The following is a 22,716-nucleotide window of genomic DNA, read 5'->3' as shown; positions in this document are numbered from 1 at the left end:
GCACACACATTCATTCAGTGGACTGGCTTACAATTAAATTGTTCTTTCTACTCTTATTTAGGAATTGAAGTGGGGGGGAGGAAAGAAAGAGGGAAAACATTTATAGTTAAATTTTGGAGTGAATTCCATGTGAACATGATTTGCCTTCAATGCTGTAAACACTCATGTGCTTGTTGTATTAATTGGATATCCAAAATATAAAATGTTATCTAGTTGCAGAAAAATATTAGGTTCTAAGTCAAGAAGTGCTCTAAGAAAAATATATATTTACTAGTTGGTTCCTTAAAACGAAAAGCCATGCCTCCATAAGCTTCAGGGGAGGGCAGCCACTACTATCTTATTTCTAGTTCTTATCCACAGTCCTGTTACAGTGCCAGACAATGTATACAAAGGTTGATAAAGCATGCTTGAAAGCTGAGAATTTTTTTTAAGTGATTGTAGAACAAAGTGTGACAACAAAAATTACATTTACTTTCACATGAATAGGGATAAAAATAATAACTCAAACTCTGAATTAAGACATTACTGTTTAATAAAAGCTAAGTTTATTTTTTTTAAAAAAGGAAAGGAAGGGTTAAGGGTGGCTAGACTGTAGCATCAGAAAGCAGATCTAGGGTCCACTGAAAAGGGGCACAAGGGAACTATTCAGGGAGATGGAAATGTTCCCTGTCTTCACTATCCTGGTGGTTATATCACTGTATACATCTGATGAAATGCAAACTGTATAATTACAGTGGGTATTTTTTATTGCATATAAATTATCCCTCCATTTTTTTTTTAATCTCTATTGATTTTAGAGAAAGAGAGGAAGAAGTGGGGAAAGAGAGAAAGAAACATTGATTTGTTGTTCCAGTTATGCATTCATTAGTTGACTCTTTTTAAAATAAATTGTATTTATTTGCTTAAGAGAGAGAGAGAAGGAGAAGGAGAGGGAAAGGAAGAGAGAGAGAGGGGGGAAGGAGGGAATGAGGGAAAGAGAGAGACAGACATCAATTTGTTCCACTCATTCATGCATTCACTGGTTGATTCTTTGTATGTGCCCTGACTGGGGATCGAACCTGTAACATTGGCCTATTGGGACAATGCTCCAACCAACTGAGCTACCCAGCCAGGGGTCTATCTCAATTTAAAAGGAGGGTATATTGATTTAAAATCAATTTAAAATAAATATTAAGTAAATAATAGTACAAGTGGTACACAGACATGACAAAATTCGCAAAGATGGTATATAAATAACTGTATTTGAGAAATATAGAGCTAAACCTTAAAGAAAAGCAGCTTCCAGAAAAAAAGAAAAAGGAAGTCTACAATGTAATTTTAAAATATATGAATCGCAACATTCATAAATAACAGGAGTATATAATACTGTTGTTTAAATAAAATTTTTTCAGGAGAGGAATGTTCATAAGGGTGGGGGACGGGGTTCCAGGACTATTGACAGAAGAAAAACTAAAGCGTGTGAGACTACCTACCAGCTGCTCATCTCAGACAGAAGACCTTGGTGTTACTAAATGCTAGTTTACAATATATGCATTAGATGTATAAAAACATCACTACCTTTCTTCAACTGATCAAAGTGATCCAATAAAGCTACAAATTTCTGTGTTTCTAACAACTTTCTAAACAAGGTTAATCCTGGATTCTGTTACTCATGCAACACTCAACTCTCCAAAAATCCTATTATTTTCCTCCCAGATGAAAACACAAACCATGCCTACTATCTATCACTAGTACCTCCAATGTTATTCACCTCTGAGAAGCAACAAGAATACAGCAGCAGCTGCTCTAGGAACATAGCTGTTCCTCATGTGTCAAAGATGAGCGAAAACAACAGGAATTCTCTGGAAAGTTGATATAGTGCCTTGCAAACCTGGCTACCTTACGGAGGCTCAATTCAAACATACTTTTGCCTGATTCAACAGAAAAGTATTTACTTAAGAACTGGGCACTTTTGTCCCTATCATTTAAGAACTGGATACTCTTTAAAAATCTTATTTTTAATGATCGTGGACTCTATGGTTGAGTGTGTTTGAAGACACTGTAATTACTGGCTCATTGAGCATCATAATATTCTTAGTTGAAAAAGATATGCAACTATTGCATAAGGTGCTAGTATCTAACCTTACAAATTCCTCAAAAAAAGAGGCAGAAAAGAATATGGGGAAAAATATACAACAGAAGTAAAAATCTAGTAGAGGTAAGGAGGCAGCAAAGTTAGTAACATTGCTCAAACCTGTCATAGAAGTATGTGGATGGAAAAAAAAAAAAGCATTTAAATCACTCGCCTTAAAATACATGCTGGGAATGCTAGGAATACATTTCAAAAAAATGTATTCCTGGAGACCTCTATCTCTGGAGAATCAATTCGCTTAGACATATCTTGAGTAAATGCTTCCCAGTAACTACACAGATGGAAAAATACCACACATCAGGCAAGCTCTATTTTAAAACATTTATGAGCTTATCTGGAATCACACACTTATTCTGGAATAAAAACAAAATTGCTTAAGAAGAAGCATGCTCTAGTCACTGGAAAAAATAAGTCTTTCACTGAGATATGCCTCTTATAAGGGAGTTTGTCCTAGGACTTGTTGGGGGATCCAACCACAAAGATAAAGCTATCCATTGTCCTTACCAATATCATTATTTCCAAAATTGAATTAGAATTATGTAAGATTAATTTTGCTAGCTTTATCTTCAATATAGTAAGAAGAATTCTGAGGAAAGGAATCCATCAATTCTTGAAGCCTCTGTGTATCTATAAAACTTCAGACTTTAAGGTTGAACTGTGTGAAACTGCCAATATTCAACTGTTTTTAATGCACAAAAAGAGCAATTTCATATGATTCCACCTAATATAATGTCCAGTCCAGAAAGTAATTCATGGTCAATAGGATCCAGAAAGGCTCACTGTAGCTAAAATTATTTTTAAAATCCTCACCTGAGGATATGTTTTATTGATTTTAGAGACAGAAAAGTATAGATTGGTTGCTTTCTGTACGTGCCCCCACCAAAACCTAGGTATATGCACTGACCAGGAATTGAACCAGCAACCTTGTGGTGCACGGGACAAAAATACAACCAACCTGCCAGGGCTGTAGCTAAATATTTAATGTCACTGAGGTTCACTTTCAAAGTGAAGGCTTTATTATGCTGTTTCTGCTTTTCTGCATATAGGGGGAAGATTACATTAGAAAAGTTTGATCTTCCCTTGGTCATTTTAAACTCAAAATGCATTTTCTACTAAAATAAAATGTGGATAGAGCTCCAGGCTAGACCACAAGAACTATCTACCTTGCTGCTGTTAAATACTTAATATTTGTCACCAAGCAAAAAACTATTGCAATAATAACAGAAAATAAATAAATAGATTAGATTAGAAATAACTGCATGGCCCTTGAATATTGCTTGAAAAGAATGGACTTATATATATTTAAGCTAGATAAATTTCTCCACTCACAAAGAGATTTTTTGGGGATAAATTATATTTCTCAAAGGAATTTTTGGACATTTTCAAAGTGACTGGTGGCATCTTTTCTATACCTGATTTAACTTCAGAAGATGAAATGGCTTTCTTGTCCCTTAATTTATATTCTACTAACAATAATGAGACACAATCATGTTATAAAGTAAAAATCTGCATTACACTTACATTTTTTAAAATTTGGATTGATTTTGAGAGAGAGAGAGAAACATCAATGTGAGGGCAGAACATTGATCAGCGTCTCCTGCATGCTCCCCACCTGGGATCAAGCTGGCAACGCGGGCATGTGCCCTGATGGGAAATCGAATCTGCAACCCTTCAGTGCAAGGGACAATGCTCAACTTACTGAGTCACACTGGCCAGGGATATACTTACATTTTTAAAAAACTCTACAAAAGTCATGATTCTGAATGAAATATTCTACCCAAAAAATCTCTTCTACAACATTTTCCCTGGTCACTTACTCACTGTTCTGCACCCCCCACATATACACAATTTGTTTCTTATTTTCTGTGGTATTTCTTTTACCCCTCCTTGCTGTCTAAGTATTTGTCTAAACATTTATACATACACCCCTTATCAGAACATAACCTCCTGCAGAGATCATGTCTCCTTTACCCTGTGTCTTTCTCAGCACTCAGCACTGGGCTTTCAATAAAAGTCACTCAGCCCAGCCAGTGTGTCTCAGTGGCTGAGTATTGACTCATGCACCAAGAAGTCGCTGGTTTGGCTCCCAGTAAAGGCACATGCCCATCTTGTGGTCTATCCCCAGTAGGGGCTGTGCAGAAAACAGCCAATCAATGCTACCCCTCTCTCTGAAAATCAATAAAAAGATATTTTATTGTGTGTTTTTTGTTAATCCTCACCTGAGGACAATTTTCCCCTCCATTGATTTTTCTACAACAGCTCCAGGGGAATGAACCTGCAACCCAGGTACATGCCCTTAACTGGGAATCAAACCCTGACCCTTGGGTCTGTGAATCAATGCTCTAACCACTGAGCCCACTGGCCAGGGCAATAAAAACGTACTTTTAAAAAAGTAAAATAAAATTATAAGTCAAACCAGCCTTCTGCTTTAGGTGAAAACAGATGACATTGAGCTCAACTAACTCCTATCTATAATTACAATTCATAAGCCTAGATATGGGGGACTACACATGAGATTGGGGACCATTAATAGTTCTGCTATTGACTACCTCTGCTATTTTAAATAAATCAAGAATCACCAAACCCTAACCAGTTTGGCTCAGTGTATACAGCATCAACCTGCAGACTGAAGGGTCCCAGGTTCGATTCCGGTCAAGGGCATAAAACCCCGTAGGCGTGTGCAGAAGACAGATGACAAATGATTCTCATCATTGATGCTTCCTTCTATCTCTCTCTCCTCTCCCTTCCTCTCTGAAACCAATAAAAATATATTGAAATGGAAGCATGGAAAAGTGTGTGGAATCTCAGAGAGAAGGCAGTGAGAGGGTGGGTGTGTGGGAGGTAATCAACCAAGGACCCTGTATGCATATATGCATGGCCCATGGACGCAGACAATGGGGTGGTGAAGTCTTGGGTTGGGGGTGGCTGGAGGGGGTTAATGGGGGGGAAAAGGAGACATGTATAATACTTTCAACAATAAAGATAAAGAATTATTCTTTAAAAAAAGATGCTTTTTTAAAAAAAGAATCCCTGAGGCCATAAATTTTTAGGATCAGAACTTTGTACCTACCAAGTTTTCTCTGACACCCAGCATTTGGTAATCATTTACCATCTTAACCACTATGCACCTGTATGCAAAATCCTCAAGTTATGATGATACAGGAATCGGCTTTAGACAAACACTAAAATTACAGGCTATCATCTCCTCACAGAAGCCTCCATTCTAAGTGAGAGTGGAATCTAGAAAGGCATACCACAGAAACTGGTCATTTCAAGTTTGGCTATTAGGGATTCTTTTTGTGAGCTTTAAAGTAAAAAGCAGGAACAGAAATTCTGGTAGTCCTTTTCAGTAATGATCAGGAATGTTAAACTCATGCTCCTACTACTCCTTATAAACTTATAGACAGTACGGTGATAAATAATTTTCCAAAGTCAGATCTAAAGGGGGGAAAGCATTTAGCTCAGGATGAGTACAAGAAATAAAAATGGGTTGGACTGTAATTAGTTAGGTCAGAAATGGGGTCCAAGTTCCCTCTTTTAGAGAAAAGAATTAGACATACAACAGATAAATTGGCCTCACTCTGCAACACTGTCCAACAAAACTTTCTATGGGGATGAAAGTTCTATATCTGCACTGTTCAGTAGCCACATTGTAGCCAAAAAAACAAACAAACAAACAAAAAAACCACACTGTGACTGTTGAGCATTTGAAATGTGGCTTGTGTGACTGAGAACAGAATTAATTTTATTTAATTTTAATTAACCTAAATTTAAATATTTAAAGCCAAATGTGTGACCAGTGGCTACCATACTGGACAGTGCAGGTCTAGGTTCTCTAAGTTAGTGTTTCTCAACCTGAGGCAATTCCTCCCACCCCGAGAAAACAACTGCTTCATCTGGACAGGCTTTTGGTGGTCACACGCGGGGAGGGGGAGGTTTGCTCCTGGCATCTAGTGGACAGAGGCCAGGCATGCAGCTAAACATTCTACAATGCACACAACCACTTCCCACAACAGAATGATCCAGCCCAAAATGTCAGCAGTGCTAGTTTGGAAAACCCTGCTCTAAGTTTACTCAAGGTTGGAATTAAAGTAAATGCAAAACAAACTGCAGTACACCTTGTCTAAACATAATACCCAGGAAGAATGAGATTTCCCCAACAACAGAAAAAGGTCTGGGTGGTTCTGCTAATTTAAAGCATCAGGCTTTTACTAAAAAGTATATGTCGGTGTGTTGAATAACTTAAGAATTTCAGCATCAGAATAATTACTTCCTGTGGCATTTTAAAACTTGAATATTAACATAACTAAGCACTGTGAGATTATGCGGCAGAGCCTCTTTCTTATCCATTAAGACATACAGTATTGGAGGGGTGAGGCTCCCACTCCTACTCTTCTAGTTTGAATACCTGGTCCCTTGAATTAACCTATCTGGTTTCTTGAGACATCATTAATTTCAGATACAAGAAGAAAACTGATACTATTGTGAAAAAACGACAAGAATATGTAATCGCAGGTCTGCATATCTACATATCACCTAAAGAGAAAAAAAAAAAGAAAAAGCAAGAACGCAATTATATTTGGATCAAGGAAATGCACTGAGTGATTCCACTAAATCAGGGGTCCTCAAACTTTTTAAACAGGGGGCCAGTTCACTGTCCCTCAGACCGTTGGAGGGCCAGACTATAGTTAAAAAAAAAACAACTATGAACAAATTCCTATGCACACTGCACATATCTTATTTTGAAGTAAAAAAACAAAACGGGAACAAATACAATATTTGTATTTGCATGTGGCCCACGGGCTGTAGTTTGAGGACCCCTGCACTAAATGATCGCATACTACATTTTAAAGTGAGAGAGATTACTCGACATTTTAGAGGATGGGTATCAAATAACATTGTGGTGTCTGTAGGTAGAATAAATTATTCAAGGATCCGTTTAAATGAGATCATTCAGAACTGCTCAAATAGTTCTCAAATTTATAAAGTAGAATTTAGCTCGGAAAAGCCTATTCCTCAAAGAAACAGGAATGGGCACAATTCAATGTTTTAAATTTAAACTATTTTTCAGAACACAAAATCCTCAGAACACAAAATCCTGCTATTAATATTATATCAATGCTTTTTCTTTTCTGCCCACTCAACACCAAGAGCAATTGTTCATTACATGTAAGGCCCTCTACTGCTTCATGAAATGTAAAAATAAGACACAATCTTAGTTCTGAAAAACTTACATTCAGAGTTTTTCCACACTGGCCTAAGGCAGAAACTTCCAACCCACACATTCTGCATTCCTAAAAGATCACTGCAATTTGTGTGAATGCTCCAGCCTTAAGAACTTTGGAGTTTCAGTACCTCTTCAGCACTTCATTTGGAGAATTGAAGATCTTTTATCATCAATTAACATTTAGAGAGCAACCACTCTAATCTACCAAATGTCAGAAAAGTAATAATTAAAGTAGGATGCCAACCCACGCTGGTTTGCAGATCTGCCTACAAAGAACTTTTCTTGGAGGAAAGATCACCCCAGTTCTTCAGGTTTTTAATTGATATGACAAAAGCCCACCCCACCTTCTCATGAAACTGGAAAGACGACACTAGAGGGACATTTTGAGCATTATTTCTGTATCCAACTATTGGTGTTGTACACATGATCTAGACCAGGGTGCCCTCAACCTCAGCACCACTGACATTTTGAGCAGATAATTCTCTGGTCTAGGGGTTGTCCTGTGCAATGTAGGATGTTTAGCAACAGCCCTGGCCACCACCCACACAGGGCTAGCAGCTCCTCTCTACCCACTCCTTACCATAATAAAAAAATGTCTCCAGACAAGGCAGAGAGTTCCCTGGGAAACAAAACTGCCCCGGTGGAGAGCCACTGATCTAGACTACAACTCAAATTACCCAAAGGTGAGAACCGTGCTCATCAAAAGCCTGGAAAGACTTTATTCCTAGCGAGAAAAACATGTAACATTCGCCAGAAAGGCAGTGGAAGAAAAACATTACTTTTTATTTTCTTGACTGCATACTCCAAAATGTATGAGACGCAGCCCAGGTGTGGGTTACACCACGGTGGGCACATGGAAGACACCAGGCTGAACCTGTACAACAATACTACTCCCTTCAACCGTCGAGAGACAGGGCAACAAATCCACAGCAGCTGTAGGCACTGACAAACGACAGCATCTGTTACTCCTGCCAGTTCAAAATTAAAAGAACGCCGTTCCAAAGCACTAGACTTGCTCCCGAATTCTACGTGTGTGAAAAAACTGCGCCTGGACGAGCAGTCCCCCAAGGTGTGAACAGGAAGAAAGACGTGAAGGGAGGGCAGAGTGTCTGTCAGGTCCTGCAGGTAGGTCTCCAGGAGGAGATCGAGCACCGGCCGTCACTGACAAGCCCTATACCCGGGACAATGAGAACCCATTTCACCCGCCGGTGCGGCCAGCCGGGCACATCACGCTCCCGTGCCCCTCCGCCGGGGAAACCGGAGGGGAGCGCTGCTCCCAGGAGATTTCGGATGGACCCGAGGGGTTCCCCGCCCCCGCCAGGGGAGCTGGACACGCGCGGAGCAGCAGCCAATCCTCAAAAAGAAACTCACCGCCTACCCAAGGCCCACCCCGTCCTTGACCTCCGCGGTCTCCATCTGCGTTCACACACTACAGCAGCAGAATCACGTGGGGAACTTGTTCAACACGCAGCTCCCGGCCCCGCCCCCCAAAGGTTCGGACTCCAGGATGCAAAGCTGGATTTTTAGCACGGACTTCAGGGGCTTCCTAGGCACGCGGACACCGGAGCACCACTGCTTTCGTGCTTTCCCTTCCTAACTGGGAAGCCACAGAAAACCTACAGGTTTGCAGCTGGCTCCCTAACACCTGGGGCTGCTCTCCGGGCGCTGCTGGGGCCGCAAGTGGCGAGCTCTGTCATCCCAATGGACCAGCCGCGCGCAGAAGACCGCAAGGTCGGCCCCGCACCGGGCTCCAGGGCGCTCGTGGCCTGGGCAGAACCCGGCCCAGCCTCCCTCGGTCCACGGGGACCCGAGAGGCTCCCGGCCCCCCTGACGTAACCAGACCCCTCGCGGCCAGGCCTCCTCAGGACCGGCCCGTTAACCCCCGGCCCCTCTCCAGTCACAATGGCAGCTCGCGACCGGGAAACAGTCGCCCCGGAGGTGGAGAACCCGGGCCGCAGCGCCGCCTCCCGCCTCCGGCACGAACCTTGTCCAGGGACACGTCCATGGTCGAGGCGGCCGGCGGAGCCCGAGGGAGGCACGCAGTCCCAGGCGCCACTTCCGCCTCCCGTGCCCCGCCGCCGTTTCCACGCTGGCAGCGCTGACGTCCACGCGCCGGCGGCCGGCGGGGCGGAGAGGAGGAGGAGCGGCCCCAGGCTCCGCCGGCTGGAGGATCTGCGAGAGGCAGGGGGGCGGGGCGCGGCGGGGCGGGGCCCTAGAAGTAGGCGTGGCCCTCTGGGCTTCCGTACCTGGCCGTCACGTCGGGCAGCCCTAACGCTCCCAGTTGAGAGGGGGAGGATGGACGGTGGAACCGTTCCAAACTCTTTTCAGAAGCCTGTTGCAGGCGTCAGGGTAGAAAAAGAGAATAATAAGCGATAAATCATGCAGCAACATGCAGGAACTACTAGCCATGCGCTTGTACCTCCAAGCCCAGGCTTCCAAATTCTCTCCAGTTAACACCTGTGAGGAATGGAACAGTCCATTCACCAATGAAAGACGGGGCGAGATCGCACCTCTGCGCACGCGCAGGATCCGCAGTGTCCTAGTGATCCGTGATTTGTGGGTTTCAGGTCTGGGTTCCCAAATGACTGCTGCCCGGGAAGGGCACCAGTCAGAGCCGAGGTATTTGTCTCAGACCTTACTGTAGAATTCTGGACGGAAAAGACTTTGAAACAACTGGTCCAGCCTCCTCCTTCATGTCAAGCCCCAATTATGACTTGTCAGGTGATAATAATTATAACAGATCACCTGCTGCTTCCCCGTTTCATAGTACAAGAGCCCTACGACTCAGCGGTTCTCAACCTGTGGGTCGCGACCCCTTTGGCGGTCGAACGATCCTTTCACAGGGGTTGCCTAAAGCCATCCCGCATATCAGATATTTACATTATGATTCATAACAGTAGCAACATTATAGTTGTGAAGTAGCAACAAAAATAATTTTATGGTTGGGTCACAACATGAGGAACTGTGTTTAAGGGGCCAGTAGGTTGAGAACCACTGCACGTGGTAGCGATGATCTCCATTCCTCAATGCCAATCTAGGTAGGACCCAGACCCAATACCCTGGCTGCAGCGTCCCTACACTACACACACCGCCCCCATAACTGCTCCACACCTGATACACAATTATAATGTGGTTTTAAGGAATGGAAGAGAGGCCATAAATTTTATTTCTTTAAAAGAGGGAAACTGAGATAGACTAGTCTCCCACGGTTGCAGTCAGTAAAGCCAGAAGACCGATGATGTTAAAACCATTTCTTTTGTCTCCTGTTTTGTGCGCATCTCTTCCGAAATTTGTGTAAATGATTGGGTCACATTTTCAGGGTAGACATTTCTCCAAAGAGAATATAAAGATGACCAATATACTTGTGAAAAATATGCTCAACATCACTAATCACCAGAGAAGTGCAAATTAAAACCACAATAAGATACACTTCACACCTGTCAGAATGGCTGTCATCAACAAGTAACAAATGTTGGTGAGTATGTGGAGAAACAGGAACGCTGAATGCACTGTTGATGGAAATGCAGAGTGGTACAGCCGCTCTGGCAAACAGTAGGGAGGTTCCTAAAAAAATAAAAAATGGAACTGCCTTATGACCCAGGGATTCCACTTCTGGGTATATATCCAAAGAAACCCAAACCACTAATTCAGAAGAACATATGCACCCCAATGTTCAATGCAGCATTATTTACAGTAAGGAAGCAACCCAAGTGCCCACCAATAGACAAGTAGGTAAAAAAAGTGGTGGTACATATATGCAGTGGAATACTATTCAGACATAAAAAAGAATGAAATCTGAACACTTGTGACAGCATGGGTGGGCCTACAGGCTATTATGCTAAGTGAAATAAATCAGTCAGAGAAAGACAACTACCATATGATTTCACTTCCATGTGAAGGCTAAAGAACAAAAAACTGAACAAACAGAATAGAAACAACAAATGATATAGATACAGAGAGCAGACTGATGTTGCTAGATGCGTGCTAGGGCGTCAGAGGACTGGGTGAAAAAGGTGAAGGGTTTAGGAAGTACAAATTGGCAGTTACAAAATAACGCGGGGATATAAAGTATAGCGTAGGGAATATACAATAATATGGTAATAACTATGTATGATGCCAGTTGGGTTCTGGAAATATTAGGGGTGGGGGGGACACTTTGTAAAGTCTATTATTATCTAACCCCTATGTTGTGCACCTGAAACTAATACAAAATAATATTAAATGTAAAATGTACTTGAGCCCAGCCCATGTGGCTCAGCGGTTGAGCATCTACACATGCACCAAGAATTCACCGGTTTTTCCTAGCTGGTTTGGCTCAGCGGATAGAGCATCAGACTGCGGACCGAAGGGTCCCAGTTTCGATTCCGGTCAAGGGCACATGCCTGGCTTGTGGGCTCGATCCCCAGTTAGGGATGTGCAGGAGGCAGCCAATCAATGATTCTCTCCCATCGTTGATGTTTCTATCTCTCTCTCCCTCTCCCTTCCTCTCTGAAATCAATAAAAATATATTACAAAAAAAAAAAAAGAATTCACTGGTTTGATTCCTGGTCAGGCCACAGCCTGACTTGTGGACTTGATCCCACAGTAGGGGATGGGCAGGAGGCAGCCAATCAATGATTGTCTCTCATCATTGATGTTTCTAACTCTCCCTCTCTCTCCCTTCCTCTCTCTGAAATCAAGAAAAACATTAAAAAATTTATGTAATTGAAAAATAAAACTTAAATTAAAAATTAATTATACAAATATTTATTTATTGCCATCTTGGACAGTTAGATGCTGCAAACACAAGAATAAAACAAGATCTTGCCCTTAAGATAACACTGTTTAGAGCAAGGCTTTTATTTGGGACCCAGTGAGGTTTATAAAACTCCTGAAACTACACCCAAAAGTTCTTGTGTGAGCTATGGAAAATGTTCATAGCTTAAATTTTACACTCAAGTCTCTCTCTCTCTGTCTGTCTCTCCCTCTTTCTCTGACACACACACACACACAAACACACGCACACACAGTGCAAAATAAGCTAAAACCACTTGACTTGTAGACAGCCATGTGAGCTGATAAATTATAATGCAACATTCTATTGGCCAGTACAGAGATGAGAAAAAACCATGAAAGCACTCATTATACGGACATTTGACTTACATGTGCTAATACAGACCTTTCTTATTACCAGGCAAAAAGTAAATGAAGTAAAATAAAGGAAGTTTGTGGTTACTTTTCCTTTGGGTTCATTTACATGATTTTTGTTGTATCTTTAATAATATTTATATAACCATATTGTAGGTGTTGATTTTTAGTCTTTAGCTTTTAGAATCAACCAAGTGACACATATGGGAGATGTATTTATTATTCACCATGGCAATGTAAAAATAATAAATTACCAACAAATGGTTGGAAGTGGCAAAGTGAAAAGGAATGTAAGTAGAATCACTAATGTCCTTAACTTCATTTCAGGGAGTAAGTAAATACTCCAAGGGCTAAATCAAGATTCAAAGTTTTACGTATAATACTTTTAAAGATATCAAGAAAACTTCTAGAAGAAATAAAACTAACAAAAAGCAGGAGTTGGAAAGGATAGGAGAGCTGGCGCAAATGGCGATAAATTTCTCATTTTTATAGTAAGGAGTCAATAGATTCTTTCTAAATTAAGACACAGATATAAGGACATTATTTACAAAGTAGCAAGCAATTTTACCTCCCAAGTCTAGCTATCCAGTGTCTAGGATACAGTGGGGGTTCAGTGAATAATTATTGAATGCATTGATTCAACATATTTTTGGAGAGTCCACTGTATGCCAGGCAATATTCTAGGAATTGGGGATACAATGATTAAGAGATTAAGTCTCTGACCAACTGATGGTCCTCAGATGGGCAGGGATGGGGAGGCTGGGTAAAAGAGATTAAGGGATTAAGACATACAAATTGCCAGTTGTAAAAATAGTCAACGGGAAAAGATTAAACAAAGAATTTATATACATACTAGAGGCCCGGTGCACGGATTCGTGCACCAGTGGGGTCCCTCAGTCTGGCCTGCACCCTCTCACAATCCAGGACCCCTTGAGGCATGTTGGAGGCCGGTGCACAGATTCAGCCAGGCCTCCTGGTTCATAGGTCAATGCTCAACCACTGAGTCACACCGGCAGGGCAATATTTCTTATAACTATGAGCTAGTCCCCAATATTCTATTTTTTCCCCTAAGTATAGTACTTGTACTAGTTATTTAATTTGTCCTCTCTTGGTTTCAAAACCATTATTTTTGCCTGCTCTGTAAAAATGGATCTGAGCCCTTTAAATACTTTTCCTTTGCCAGCAGACACAATGTTTTGTCACTAGAGGACGCTGGAGCGACACTGGAGGAGGAAAGGGTTTTGCTTGTAGGTTCTTGCTGGGGTTTTCCAGTGCTCAGCTCTTGTAGCTGCCCCTGAATCCAGGGAAACTCTGTCCTGTGTGTGTCTCCTCTACACTCAATACTTTACTACAACATACTTTACATCTGATACCAGATGTGTGGGGTTTCCACTCATTAAGAAATTCTGTGTCACTTTGATAGCATGATACCAACACCTAGATTTAATACCTGACTGAATTGTTCTTTCAACCTCTCCCAGAAACATAATCTTAATCAGTCTGGAATTTTCTGATCAAATATCAGTAAAGTAATCGGTCACCTGGGCCCTCTCCATACTTCTCCCCACTCCCAAGATGGGCAGTTTGCAAGCTAAAACCTCTTGCCATGCCCTCCCTCCGAACCCCCTCCCAAACAAGATGTCCTGGTCTAAAATATATATATATTTTGGTAAGTAGCTTCTTTGTCCCCACCCTTCTTCCTATAAAAACCTTTCATTTGGTACAACTTGTTCGAGATGCGATGCTGCCTGATTTGAGAATCACTTAATAAAGCTAATTAGTTCTTCAAATTTACTTGGTTGAATTTTGTTTGTTTTTTTTAAACATTCCTAACTTGCATGGGGACAAGGCAACACTCTGCCTTCTTGTTGCACCTCTTATCCTGTAAACAAGTGTTCTTTTCACAATCTACTTAGCACCCCATTTCCCATTTTTGTGCTTTTTATTAGTGATTTCACTGCTTAAAATAGCCCTTAAACATCGTTCTGAAGTGCTGGCTAGTGTTCCTAGGTGAAAAAAGGCAGTGAGGTACCATCTCACACCTGTCAGAATGGCTGTCATCAACAAATCAACAAACGACAAGCGCTGGCAAGGATGTGGAGGAAAAGGAACCCTCCTGCACTGATGGTGGGAATGCAGACTGGTGTAGCCACTGTGGAGAACAGTATGAGTTTCCTCAAAAAACTAAAAATGGAACTCCCATTTGACCCAGTGATCCCACTTCTAGGAATATATGCCAAGGAACTAGAAACACCCATCAGAAAGGATATATGCACCCCTATGTTCATAGCAGCACAATTCACCATAGCTAAGATTTGGAAACAGCCTAAGTGCCATCAGCAGATGAGTGGATTAGAAAACTGTGGTACATCTACACAATGGAATACTATGCTGTGGTAAAAAAGAAGGAATTCTTACCATTTGCAACAGTATGGATGGAACTGGAGAGCATTATGCTAAGTGAAATAAGCCAGTCAGAGAAAGATAAGTATCACATGATCTGACTCATCTATGGAATATAATGAACAACATAAACTGATGAACAAAAACAGATCCAGAGACAGAAAAGCATCAATCAGACCATCAAACCTCAGAGGGAAGGTAGGGCAGGGTGGGGGTAAGGGTGAGAGATCAACCAAAGGACTTGTATGAATGCATGTAAGTCTAACCAATGGAAACAGAAAACAGGGGGGTGAAGGCATGAGTGGGGGGGCAATGGGGCAATAAGGACACATATGTAATACCTTAATTAATAAAGAAAAAAATTAAAAAAAGAGAAGGCAGTGAGGTGCCTTATGAAGAAAGTACCTGTTAGATAAGCTTTGTTCAGGCATGAAACATAATGTTGGCTGAGAGTGCAATGTTAATGAATCAACAATATATGTTAAATAAATTATCCTTCAACAGAAACACAAAGCAAGCTTATGTATTGATCAGTTGATGAAAATAAAATGTTGTGACCAGAGGCTCATAGGAACCTAATCCTGAATTTCCCCTAAGAATGATGGTTCAATATTTGTTACTTCCTTGTTTATAGAACATAACTACTTACAGTAATAAGAACTGACTGTATGAAAACTTTTTCTGTTCCAATTACAATGTGATTTCTCTCTCCTCTGATTGTGTCAGACTGATAGAGTACTAAAATCACTATTAAACCATTATTTCACTTATTAGTTATTTCTTCCACATATTAGTAGAGTCACACATTTTCTATAGTAAGTGAAATTTCAGAGCTTCAAAAAGGCAAAACTGGAGAAGAAAACTCTGATTAATTCACTTTTTATGTAGAAATTCTTAATTTATTTGCATATTTGAATATGCACTATTTTTAAAGCTACCACTATTGTTAGTTTTTTTCATAATTTCAGATTTTTTTATTTTATCTATTCTTTATTTTTTTTAGGAGAATTTCCAAAGGTATTTTTTCCCCTAACGCTTAACAATGGAAAAAAAAAAAAAAAAGAAAGAAAAATCAATGAAATAAATTTAACTGACTGCTCTATTATCCCACACCAACTGTGGGCACAATAGTTACTTAAAGCTGGTGGAAACAGTTCCTGGGCCAGAGAAACACTCTATTTCAAATATTTCTTCCTGTTGTCACAATTTCAAAATACCTTGTTGCAGGTCTATCATGTCTACCATCCTGTTAAGTAATCTGTTGCCATGTTTTAATATCTGTTGGAGGCAAGGTGGAAGGATGGGGAAGTCTGCCAAACTCCTAAGCAAGAGCTAAGAACGGATAAAATGCTAGCCTCAGTACTTTGTTTCAGCTCCAGCCAACATTAAAGTGGTCCGAAAAGGATCCTATTGATCCAAACACCTTTCACATAAGCCGTGTCTTTGTCAAGGGTTTCAGAGTTGCCTAGGCCCTAGGTCATTAAGACAGACCTCTTAGGCATGGTTTTTCCACATCAGAGTGACAGGCCATGATTCCATGACAGAACTGCTCAATAGCAGTTCTGCTAACAAAAGAAATCAAGGCTCTGGTGGGAAGCAGACTTACATCCTCTTCCTTCTAACCTCCCCTTCTGACCTTCTCCCCCAGTTGAAACACCTTTTCTCTCTCCATTCAGAGAGAGTAAGCAGTGATGGTGCCTCCAACCCCAATTCCCATCATTTCAAGCCCATTCACCTACACCCATCCAAATAAAACTAATTTTAAAGAAAATTTGCCGAAAGCATAGCTATTTTTATTGCTTTATAGTAGCCACAGTGCTTACTGGGTGCACCCAGCTCCAAGTCAAAGTATTGCCTTCCATCAGATGGCTGCTGGAGAAATTAAGAATGAAGGGCTCTGGAATGAAGGGGTGGGTGGATAAGAAAATCATGAAAGAGGGAGGATCAGGGTTCCTTACCAGCCTCCCTGAAGCCTTATTTCATGTGACCAGGAGGAAGACAGTTGCTTCAAATTCCTGCCCTGTGCCCACACCCACAGATTCAACCCACAACTCAGAGCTGATACTGAAGAGGTTGGAGGAATTTCAATGACCTTTTTGGAGGTGGTGGCCTTAGCTGATTGCTTCATCCATTCATTGGAAAACAGACCTGTTGGTCTTGGAGCTTTGAAGCGTAGTAGCCTATTAGTTATTTGTCGGTAGACAGCTCAGCATTAGCAAGAGAAGCTAGAAGAATTTAGACGCCGCGGCCCACTTAGTGGTTCTCTTTAAGCTCTGATTCGTTTAAATAAAATGAAATAATAACGGTTACAATAAGCTTTGAGGTAACCATTTTAATGTATTTTTAATGTGATCCTTCATTGTAAATTGAATCTCAGGGCCCACATCAGTACTTATTCCCTGCTACACCAGTTCCTAACAAAACTCCTCCCTACATTTTAACACGGCCCTCTGTGCTCCACTTATCCCCCACTGTTCAGGAATATTAATATCACACTCATGTGTTGCCTCGTGATTGCTGGAGGGCTCTGAATCACAGCTTGTAGATAATGAAGCATCAATGTGATGAATTAATCTGTCTTAGAGCATCTCTTGTTTGAAGGCCATGTGGGTACGTTAGCGTTTGCTCGAGTAATAGATTGCTTTATTTTTATGGCTTGTAAGAAGAGACAAGTATGCAGTGTTAAGTAAACACCGTCCATGGCTGGAAGCTTTTCTGAAAGGAAGGGGTTATTGAGCCAAATGCTAGCCAGTAAAGGACCAGGTCCTGGGACATGCAATCGGAATCACCAAAGCAGAGGGCTAGAGGGGAGAGACAAACAGGTCTGTTGTCCTTGGAGTTGACAGGTTCTTTTAGATGTGAAGTTTGGGGAAGAAGGGTGTAAGTTGTCTTGAAAGAATTTACATTGGCTACATTTAGTTTTAAGCCACTAAGTTTGTGGTAACTTGTTACAGCAGCAATGGGAAAGCAATACGGGGTGGGGGGGGGGGGCAAAAGTAATAAAGATGCTAGGCAGGCTAGGACTCTGCCTAGCTGGGAAGGTGCTATGTCGCTGATTTTGAAGACGGAGAAAGAGGTAATAAAAATTATGACTGAGAATTTAAGTTAACGTTGGTCTATGGGAGGAGCTGGGGCTTTGGGAAGGAGTTCTTACACTCTATGTCATCCTACAGGAAGAACTCTGCTTACAGTACAGCTCTATGGTTGTAACTGTCTCTCCTCTTAACTTCCTTTTTGCTTCTCTATATATTTCTCCATCTTGGTACACCTTGCTGTGTGTGCATGTGGCTTGCCATGTCTGTAAGCATTGGGCTGCAACCTTTTCCTTTTCCCCCCACATAAATCCTTTGGGCAAAGAAACAGTCAATATTATTTTCCAGCTGACATGGGCCTTCATGGAATGCAGGGAGCCTCTAAAACAGCCGTTCTCAACCTGTGGGCCGAGACCCCTTTGGGGGTCGAACGACCCTTTCACAGGGGTCGCCTAAGACCATCGGAAAACACATATAATTACATATTGTTTTTGTGATTAACCACTATGTTTTAATTATATTCAATTTGTAACAATGAAATTGGGGGTCACCACAACATGAGGAACTGTATTAAAGGGTCGCGGCATTAGGAAGGTTGAGAACCGCTGCTCTAAAAGCTGGAAAGGCAAGGCCCCTCCAGGGCCTCCGGAGGCAGTGAAGCCCTGTGGACCCTTTTCATTAATTTTTATTTTATTTAAAAGACCAGTTAATTGGTTTTGAGAGAGAGAGAGGACAGGAGAAGAGAGAAACATTGATGTGAGAGCATACCATTGATTGGCTGACTCCTGCACACCCACAACCCATGCATGTGCCCTGACTGGGAATCAAACCATTGACCTTTTGACCTTTCAGTGAATGGGACAACGCCCAACCAACTGAGCCATACCCACCAGGGCCTCTGTGGACCCAGTCCATTTTATTTTTATTTTTTAAAAATACTTTTATTGATTTCAGAAAGGAAGGGAGAGGGAGAGAGAAACATCAATGATGAGAGAGAATCATCCATAGGCTGCCTCCTACAAACCTCCTATTTTGGCTCGAGCCTGCAACCCAGACATGTGCCCTGACCAGGTATTGAACCATGACCTCCTGATTTATAGGTTGACACTCAACCACTGAGCCACGCTGACCAGGCATGTAGGCCCATTTTAGAGTTATGACCTCTAAAACTCTAAGACAACAAATTCATGTTATTTTATGCCACTAAGTTTGTGGTATAACAGCAATAGAAAAATAAAATAGGGAAAATACAACCTATAAACAAAGATGCTTTGGTGAGCTAGATAGAGCCTGCCTTGCTGGAAAAACTCTGACAGAAATATTTGCTTGGAGCTAGTAGTAACAAGGACAATGAGAGAGGAGGAATAGAAATAGAAAGGGTCACAGAACACAGAAATTGGCAGATTCCCAGGATTTGAAGAGAATGGGTGTATTAGGCAGCTGGGCTGCCAGAGCAAGACACCACAGACTAGATCGGTTAAAAAACACAAGTTATTTTCTCACCGTTCTGGAGGCTAGAAGTCCAATGTCCAGGTCTCAGCTGGGTTGGTTTCTTCTGATGCCTTTCTCCCTGGCTTGCAGACTTCCTTCTTCTCACTGGGTCCTCACATGATCTTTCCTCTGTGTGTGCTCTGCCCGGGTGTGTCTGTGTGTCCAAATTTCCTTTTATAAGGAGATCAGTCAGAGTGGATTAGGGTCCAGCCTAAGGGTCTCATTTTTAACTCAATCGCCTCTTTACAGGCCCCATCGCCAAATAGTCACCTGGGGGCTAACACTTCAACATATGGATTTTTTTGAGGGGAGAGGGGGAAGACACACACAATTCAGCCCATAACAATGGGATTGGCAAATATAGGAACAGTCTACAAAATAACCAGTAAGTGCCTAGATTGGAGACTAAGGCAATATTCAATGCGCTGAAAAGTGATTCAGTTTGGATGCCAGATTGGCAAAAGGATGTTACTGGAACAACTGGCAATAATTTGAATAAGGTGCATAGTTTAGATAATAGTATTACGTCAGTGTTTATTTCCTTGTTTGATAATTGTACTATGGTTATGTAATCAGTATTGGGAAAGCTTGAGTGAAGAGTATATGGGAACTCTGTACTGTGGGGGGTGACCTACCTGTTTGGCAGGACAAACCACTCGTTTCTGAATATCTGTTCTCCCTGTAATGTCCTTCAAAAGCCCCAAGGTGCATTGCCTCATCTCTAGCTCAGGATGTCTTACATACCTCAATCCCCCTTTCTATCTCTGCACTTCTGTATGTGGGGTCTCTGACTCTCTCATGTATGAGGGGTACCCACACATATGTACATAGCAGATTTGGTTGTTTTCTCTTGCCAATCTGTCTCATGTCTATTTGACCATTAGACCAGAGTAGAAAATGGTACCCTGCCCCCACAATGGTTATGTAAGATGGGAACTCTGTACTGTGGGAACGCTGTACTATTTTTGCAACTTTTTTTCTGTCTATAATTACTTATTTCAAAATTAAAAGTTAAAAATTTAAAAAGTAAGTAATATAGGGCTAACAAAGAGGAGAAAGAGAGAGAGAGAGAGAGAGAGAGAGAGAGAGAGAGAGAGAGAGAGAGAAAGAGAGAATGGGATTGGAAGTTACAGCAAAGGAAGAAATAACGGGGGAAGAATCAAGGAGAAACTGAGTTCCATGAGATCAGAGATTACACCTGCGGCCTGGGTCCCCAATGACCCCTGCTTCTGGGACAGTGCCTTGGGCGGCACTATTCACCGCACCCCAAACTCTGAAGAGGAGAAGGCAGTAGGCCCATTGAGCTCTACCTCACATTCATGAAAAGCCTCAAAGTTTAAAATTTGAATTTGTACCCAAATTTAGATCGTGCGCTGTGTGTGTTGAAATTGAATGCCTTGCATGTAAACATTTAAGATACACGGCCCTCTGGGTAACTGCGTTTTGGTACCCATTCTTGTTTTCTCCCCTTCCTTTTAAACTTTTTTTTTTGGGGGGGGGGGATATAATTCACATACAATAAAATCCACCATTTATTTTTATTTATTTATTTATTATTATTTTTTTTAAATTGCTTAAAGTATTACAAAGGGTATTACACATGTGTCTTTTTTTTTTTTCCCCTCCCTTGACTATCCCCTGGCCTCCCCCACCGCCCAGCGTCCCATGTAAATTGGTTATGCATATATGCATGCATACAAGTCCTTCGGTTGATCTCTTATACCCCTCCCTCCTGCCCCCCAACCCTCCCCGGCCTTCCCACTGCAGTTTGACAATCTGTTTGAGGCAGCTCTGCCTCTGTATCTATTACTGTTCAAAAGTTTATAATGGTCTCTATTATCCATGAATGAGTGAGATCATGTGGTATTTTTCCTTCATTGACTGGCTTATTTCACTTAGCATAATGCTTTCCAGTTCAATCCATGCCGTTGCAAATGGTAGGAGTTCCTTCTTTTTTACAGCAGCATAGTATTCCATCGTAGATGTACCACAGTTTTCTAATCCATTCATCTACTGATGGGCACTTAGGCTGTTTCCAGATCTTAGCTATGGTGAATTGTGCTATGGTGAATTGAATGAACATAGGGGTGCATATATCCTTTCTGATTGGTGTTTCTGGTTTCCTGGGATATATTCCTAGAAGTGGGATCACAGGGTCAAATGGGAGTTCCATTTGAAGTTTTTTGAGAAAACTCCATACTGTCTTCCATAGTGGCTGCACCAGTCTGCATTCCCACCAGCAGTGCACAAGTGTTCCTTTTTCTCCACATCCTCTCCAGCACTTGTCGTTTGTTGATTTGTTGATGATAGTCAGTCTGACAGGTGTGAGATGATACCTCATTGTTGTTTTGATTTGCATCTCTCGGATGATTAGTGACTTTGAGCATGTTTTCATATGTCTCTTGGCTTTCTGAATGTCCTCTTTTGAAAGGTGTCTATTTAGGTCCTTTGCCCATTTTTTGATTGGATTGTTTATCTTCCTTTTGTTAAATTGTATGAGTTCCCTATAAATTTTGGAGATTAGGCCCTTATCAGATATAACATTGGCAAATATGTTTTCCCACACAGTGGGTTTTCTTGTTGTTTTGTTGATGGTTTCTTTTGCTGTGCAGAAGCTTTTTATTTTGAAGTAGTCCCATTTGTTCATTTTTCTCTTTAGTTTCAAGTGCCCTAGGAGCTGTATCAGTGAAGAAATTGCTTCGGCATATGTCTGAGATTTTGTTGCCTTTGGATTCTTCTAGAATTTTTATGGTTTCCTGTCGTACATTTAAGTCCTTTATCCATTTTGAGTTTATTTTTGTGTATGGTGTAAGTTGGTGGTCTAGTTTCATTTTCTTGCATGTATCTGTCCAATTTTCCCAACACCATTTATTGAAGAGACTATCCTGGCTCCATTGTATGTTCTTGCCTCCTTTGTCAAATATTAACTGAGCATATTGGTTCGGGCCAATTTCTGGGCTCTCTATTCTATTCCATTGATCTATATGTCTGTTCTTGTGCCAGTACCAGGCAGTTTTGAGAACAGTGGCTTTGTAATACAGCTTGATATCTGGTATTGAGATCCCACCTACTTTGTTCTTTCTCAGGATTGCTGCAGCTATTCGGGGTCTTTTTTTATTCCAGATGAATTTTTGGAGAGTTCGTTCTAGATCTGTGAAGTATGCCGTTGGTGTTTTAATGGGAAGTGCGTTGAATTTATAGATTGCTTTGGGTAGTATGGACATTTTAATGATGTTGATTCTACCAATCCATGAACACGGAATGTTCTTCCATTTGTTTATGTCTTCCTCTATCTCTTATTTCAA

The 22,716-nt window shown here is 41.3% G+C and overlaps 1 protein-coding gene across 2 annotated transcripts in view; it reads right to left on the bottom strand.

Moving 5' to 3' along the window:
• The window catches only part of PDXDC1 (pyridoxal dependent decarboxylase domain containing 1), a 53,435-nt gene extending 43,962 nt beyond the window's left edge, over window positions 1-9,473 (bottom strand). Inside the window, exon 1 of one of the 2 annotated variants that reach the window (XM_081088684.1) lies at window positions 9,343-9,473. In XM_081088684.1, coding sequence (XP_080944810.1) covers window positions 9,343-9,363 — 21 coding nt within the window. In that variant the 5' untranslated portion in view covers window positions 9,364-9,473. The remainder of the gene's footprint in view (window positions 1-9,342) is intronic. The other variant, XM_081088683.1, reaches the window with a different exon arrangement.
• Between the last annotated feature and the right edge of the window lie 13,243 nt (window positions 9,474-22,716).

This window comes from Myotis nattereri (genome assembly GCF_964212035.1).
Source record: "Myotis nattereri genome assembly, chromosome: 4".
NCBI lineage: Eukaryota > Metazoa > Chordata > Mammalia > Chiroptera > Vespertilionidae > Myotis > Myotis nattereri.
The sequence above is the reverse complement of the archived record's forward strand: the minus strand, read 5'-3'. Positions and strand labels throughout refer to the sequence as shown.